Genomic DNA, 6,452 nt, shown 5'->3' on the forward strand with positions numbered 1-6,452 from the left:
ATTTTGCCACCTCTCTTGGAAGCCACATGGAAGAGTTAATATCACATTTGGATTGATTATCCCAAATATCAGGAGCAGGGTGATAATTGGAGGAGGATATTTTTGCTGGACCTTGGAAATGGGATTATGGGAGAATGCAGAACCAGAGCAGGAGGGATCAAAATGCAGGAGCCTGGAGCAATACACAAGGAATTCAGGGAAAATTCAGTAAAGATAGATTTGTACAGTAAAGGTAGATTTTTATTCCCAGTAAAGACGGATTTGTACAAGGAGAGTTGATGGAAGAAATGTTGATGGAAAGTCACTTCCAGTGAGGGATAATGGGAAATGTCTCATCCATCTGCTGTGCGACTGACCCCAAAACCCAACCCTGTTAACTGCTAAACAATACTGAAAGATAGAGTTTGGAAATAAAAAAAAAAAAAAAAAGGAAAATTAAATGTGATTACAACCGCTTTAACACAAGATTCTTTTTTTATTCTGCTCAAAAGGGTACAGAGAACATGAGAATTTAACCTCCCTGGAACAGATCATTGGCATGGGAAGTTCAGTCTCCTGCCTCATATTTTGGACACAGAAATGTCTCCTTAATTTTTTGGGTACAAAGAAGGAAATCTAGGAAGAACAGCAGAAAATGGTGGGGTGGAGAGAACCTGCTCTAAGGAGATAGGGAAGGCTTTTCTCAAGATTTCTTGCCTTAAATATACTTCACGCGTTTGATTTTTTTTTTTACTTCAAACCCAACCAGACCAGCACAGCAAAGAAACTCCACAGTTAATTTTGGGGCAGTTGTTGAAAAATCAATTAAAACATTCAGTTGGGCCTTCCTGAGTTTTGCTTCTCTCTTACTTGTGGGAAAAGTGTGGATATTAAAAAAAAAAATAAAAAACCAAAAACCAAACAGTTTTTGGGAGCTGTTGAGTGTTGTTCATGAGGCATCCACATGGAAAGCTGGGCTGGTGGGGGGTTATTTTCTTCATGGCATTTTTGGAATAAATGCCCTCACAGTCTAGTCCAGAAAAAGGCACAGAGGGAACTTGCCAGGATCCCAACTGGCACAACGCTGATCCCCAAACTTGCTGCGCCATCGAAGTTGCACAGGTCGAAGTAGCAGCAGCTGACAGGATGTGTCATCCCAATGCCATCCACGTCGGAAGGTTCGCAGACAGAGGAGCACATCTTGGTGACAGTCGAGACTTCCGGGGCGGGATAAACTGTGGCAAAGAAAAAAAAAGCAGGCGCAGTTAGGAATGGGAAAAGCAGGGGTGAGCATCGCCATTGTCTTTTGTCTTCTGATGGCCAGGAGTTGGCGTCATGGAATTGTAGAATGGTTTGAGTTGGAAAGGAAATAAAGATTGTCGAATTCCAACCTCTCTGCCATGGGAAACCTTCCACTATCCCAGATTGCTCCAAGCTCTGCCCAATGTGGCCTTGGACACTTCCAAGGATGGGGCACTACAGCTTCTCTGGGAAACCTCTGCCAGGGCCTCCCCACCCTCACAGGGAGCAATTTCTTCCTAATATCCAATCTAAACTCACCCTCTTTAGGTTTAAAGCCATTCCCTGTTTTCCTATCACCACATGACCCTGCAAAAGTTAAAATCTCATTTCTGAGCATTAACCAGGAGCTTGCATTCACCGAATATTCCCTCACACAAACACAGCTTCCCACAACAGCAGGAGAGCTGGAGCTCCCATGGGAGTTCTTCTCCACTTTTTAAGTGGAAAGAGGAACTGGTCTCCACACCAGCACTGTCAAAATACTGATATCCTGTTTAAAAGTATGGATAAAGAAGGAATTGTCCTTACCATCCTCCCGGGAATAGATTGTAGTCTTGCATATGTTCTCAGTCTCTGTGCAGTTCTCGATTGTCTGGCACTCCTCAACTGGGGTCAAATCCTTGCACGTGTAACACTGCAAGGAGTGTCCTGTGAGGAGGGAAAACAGGATGGAAAACTTGAGGGTGGCTTCAGTGTGGATCCTGTCCAGGTATCTCTTGGGAGGGATTTTCCAAAATAATCATGCTGAGAATGGGAATGGAATAATAGGACGTGTTTGGACTGATGGGAATGAGAAGCACAAAGGTCTGGTGGTCAAAGCACAGCCTCAGGTCGGGTTCAGACCCCTTGTGATGAGCCAAATAAGACAGAGCCACACACACAGGAGACCCCATGACACAGGAAAGAGCTTGGGCTGATTTATTTCTCTGGTTTTTTTTGATCTACATCTCTCCTTTACTTTAGTAGAGCATCAGAAAGAGATCCCTGACTCCCAAACTTCCAGAATCACAGAATGGGGGAGGTTGGAAGGGGCCTCTGGAGCTCCACCAGCCCAATCCCTGCCCTCAAGCAGGACCACCTAAAGCCTCTAATTCAGGACTGTCTCCAGGTGGGGTTTTAATATCTCCAATGGTGGGGATTCTGCCAACTTCCCCAGGGAAACCTCTGCCAGTGCTCAGTCAACCTGACAGTCATAAAGTGTTTCCTGATGTTTCCTGTGTTTCAGTTTGTGTCCTTTGCCTGGTCCTGGCACTGGGAATCACTGAAAGGAGCCTGGCTCCGTCGTCTTTGCTCTCTCCCTTCAGGAATTTACAGACATTTATAAGTTTCCCAATTTGAACCTTCACTTCTCCGGCCTGAGAAGTCCCAGCTTTTCCTCAGAAGAGAAATGTCCACCCAGCCCATGCCGCAACTGCTTCTCCATCAGGATTTTGGAACAGGTTTCCTAAAGGGGTTGTGCACCTCCCATCCCTGGAAGTGTCCAAGGCCAGGTTGGACAGGACTTGGAGGAACTTGGGATAGTGGAAGGTGTCCCTACCGTGGCAGGGGGTGGAACTGGATGATCTGTAGGTCCTTTCCAAACCAAATCATTCCCTGATTCCACGATCTTACAGGAGAGAGCATCAAAGTCCTTCCTGAAGTCCAGGTAGAAAATATCCACAGCTCATCCCTTGTCTACCAGGTCAGTCACTTTATCACAGAAATTTGTCAGCTTTGTCGGGTTTGTCCCCTTGGTGAAGGATCCGACACAGAAAAGTCAGACCTGGGCATGAGTTGCAGCAGTGAGAATTTCCTCTGGTGCTGTCCACTCTGCCAGCTCTCCCCAAAGGCTGGGAGGGTGTCCCAGACAGAAGGAATTTGCCTCCATCAAACTGAAAACAAACTGAGGACAGCCCTCCCCCTTGTGCTGAGATTCTGGGTTTGTGAGAAGAACGTTTGTGAGGGGTTATTTTAAATCGTGGAACAGTTTGGGTTGGAAGGGACCTTAAAACCTTCCAGTTCCAGACCCCTGCCCATGAGCAGGGACACCTTCCACTATCCCAGGTTGCTCCAAAGCCTGTCCAGCCTGGCCTTGGACACTTCCAGGGATGGAGCAGCCACAGCTTCTCTGGGAAAACCTGTGCCAGGACCTCACCACCCTCACAGAGGACAATTAAACCAGACAGCAGCACCATGAATGGATTGCGTGTGACAAGTTCTGCTCTAGGCAGAGATCACAGACAGAAAATTTGTTACTCACGACTCCAAATCCATCCTGAGCCAGCTCCTCCTGCCTTCTCCCTCACTACTTCAGAGACATTCCTCATCCCTGTTAAGCAGTAAAGCTCTTGAGAGCTGCGGGTGTTTCTCACAGGATAACCACAGTCCAAATCTTTCAGTGCCTAAAGTCTTCTGAGGTGGAGCAACTTTGGAGAAAACCACTGAAGAACCCAGATTTTTGTGACACAGAGCACTCCAAGCTAAAGATATCAAATCAAAACAGTGTCTGGTGCTATCACCAAAAAAAACCATTTTTTGACAAGTGTTTCAGGGTATTTTCCTCTCTGCGAGTTTTTCTGAGGAACCCAACACTTGATCTGCGTCCTCTCCTCTAGGTGCTCTCTTCCACTCCCCAGCAGACACCTCAAAGTGTGTGTTACAACCACACTGATGTATTTTGGTGCCATCACACCCCAACAGCCCCTCTTCAGTCTGGGAAGCCCTTGTCACCCTGTGTGTGTGACATTCCTGCTGAAATTCCTTAAAACCTCACTAAAAAGGAGAAATTATTCATCTTCTCCCAGCACAGCTCCAATGGGATGTGACAAGCAGGCTCAGGCAAACAAGTCACCCTGTGAAAACAGACACCATCCCAACTAATGAGCCAGAAAAAGCCCTTTTTAAACAAACACAGCAATTTTCCTGCTAAAGCAAACTTTATTCTCTTGCTTTGCCCATCATGACCTGGTGCTTTGTTTGCACTAATTCACCTCTGACAGTTGTGAAACTCATCTTTAGGAGGAAGCATCGCTCTTAATCTCACATTTCAGGATGCTGGACAAATCCAACCCACAGGATTTGTGTTCCTCTCTGAAAAGAAAACCAAACAAGCCACCACCTGTTTCTCCCCTGCAGAGTCTGCTCAGCAAGGAGGGAAGAACCGAAAATGTCCTTGCAAAAGAAGGAAATAAACAGGGGTTAAAGAATCCTGACATAGCTCCATAGACAGGCACAGATAAAATCAGACCTGGCACTGTCTGGATCTGAGAATATCCCAATGAACAGTCACAGATCCTCGACTGATCCTGCTCATTAATTACCTTGGACATCCAGGAGAACGCCAACGAAGCTTGGGATCATCAGTTTTCGTCCAAGAAATTGGTGTGGTGGTAGAAACGAGGGACAGAAAGGATGGAGGGAGGATCATGGAATCATGGAATGGAATCACAGAATGGTTTGGGTTGGAAGGGTATGATCATGGAATTCCACCCCCTGCCATGGGCAGCAACAGCTTCCACTGGACCAGGTTGCTCCAAGCCCAGCCCAACCTGGCCTTGGACACTTCCAGGAATGACCATCCACAGCTTTTTGGGGTAGTCTGTTCCAGTGCCTCACTTTGATCTTTAAGGTCCCTCCTAACCCAAACCATTCCATGATTCTATGATAATCAGCCCTGGAGTGCCTGGGCCTCCAGCAGTGTCCCAGCCCATCTTTCCTATTTCTAACAGCTAAAATTGGATAAATCCCACATGTAACATTTTTGGAGAGCTCCCACACACGCTGCATGGAACTGACATCCAGGGCTAAGTATCAAAAAAGGTGCAGAAAGTTAAAAATAATGTTAAAAAAGAGAGAGAGTGAGATAGAGCACGATCATGGAAAAAGTGAGAGTGGGAATTTGCATTAAAGGCATGACATGGTTTAATCACACTCTGCCTTGTGAAACTTCCTAAAGAGCCTGACCTGACAATCCCAATGACACCAGCACCATTCTGAACATATGGAAATATTCCAAAGACAGATTTTTTTTCCTGACAACTGCCTAAAGTCAGAGACACAGCTTTCAGAGGGAACAGGGAGCATCCTATCCCATCACACTTTATCTCCTGAAGGAGTCTGGATAAATCTGAGTAGGAACTCACCCAAATCCATGCAAGTGGCAGCAGCCAACAGAAGAGACAGAAACACCTTCATCTTGCACATCCCTCGCTGTCTGGCTACTGGGTTGTCACTACTCTTCACCGATGTCACACGTCCCGGTGATTTGCCATGCACCGATTCCGTCCCCAGATCCAAATCTACTGGAAAAACGACTCTCCTTGAGCTATAAATGAACTGAAGGAGCTCCAAAGCAGGCCCCACCTCTTGCTACTCCGTCATGTCTTTTCATGTTCCTTGGAGAAGAAAATTCGGTTTTGCAGGGTGGACAATGGCTGGGATTTGTTAAGCCTGGTGTTTTGAGTCCAAGCAGGATGTGGAAGGCCCGGGCTGTTAAGTAATCCTGGTGCCCAGGTCTTGTCTTGCAGCTTGGGGATATTTCCTCTCCTTTTTTGGAGTGGTTTCAGGAAATCCTGGGTAAAAATGCCTTGGTGGGTGTGAACACCAAGGAATTGAACCTCATGGGTATTTCTCCTCTGTGTTTTCACCTTCAGTGGGGTCCAGAGTTTATCAGGAGGAGAAGAATCATGGAATGGTTAGGATTGGAAGGGATCATCTCATTCCAAACCCTCTGCATGGGCAGGGACAACTTCCACTAGACCAGGTTGCTCCAAGCCTTGTCCAGCCTGGTCTAGAAGTGGAAACCTGACTTTCATTCACTCACTCACTGGAAAAAGCATGGAGCACTAGGAAAAAAACAGGACCAGGACCCAAAAGCTTGGGCCAAAGGAAACTCTCAGGCTCTTTATCCCAAGAAAGGATGGAATGGAGAAGTCCCTCTGCTCTGAGCCAACCCTCTCCAAACGTGGTTGCAAGCTCAAGACCTTTTTGCTTCCCAAACACCTTTCTCATTCGAACCCTGCTTCCCCAGGCACTTGTTGGATTTTTCTGCACCTCAGGCCAGCTCCATGCTGGGAAATCCTCCTCCAACATGGGACGAGCAAAGTGTGGAATTGCAAAAGCTGGGAAGGAAGAGCCTTTTGGTGGTTGTGCCAGGCACCCTCCCAACACAGACTTTTACTAAAGAATGGGGA

At 46.7% G+C, this 6,452-nt stretch overlaps 1 protein-coding gene across 1 annotated transcript; it reads right to left on the reverse strand.

Annotated features, from left to right (window-relative positions):
* Positions 1 to 455: 455 nt before the first annotated feature.
* LOC128794710 (ly6/PLAUR domain-containing protein 2-like) lies at positions 456 to 5,614 on the reverse strand. Its single transcript, XM_053954874.1, has 3 exons — positions 5,403 to 5,614; positions 1,810 to 1,929; positions 456 to 1,214 (listed from the first exon to the last, which is right to left on the reverse strand). Exons 1-3 carry the CDS (start codon positions 5,461 to 5,463, stop codon positions 1,003 to 1,005), a joined length of 393 nt encoding a protein of 130 aa, XP_053810849.1. The 5' UTR covers positions 5,464 to 5,614; the 3' UTR covers positions 456 to 1,002.
* Between the last annotated feature and the right edge of the window lie 838 nt (positions 5,615 to 6,452).

Source organism: Vidua chalybeata, chromosome 1 (genome assembly GCF_026979565.1).
Source record: "Vidua chalybeata isolate OUT-0048 chromosome 1, bVidCha1 merged haplotype, whole genome shotgun sequence".
Lineage (NCBI taxonomy): Eukaryota > Metazoa > Chordata > Aves > Passeriformes > Viduidae > Vidua > Vidua chalybeata.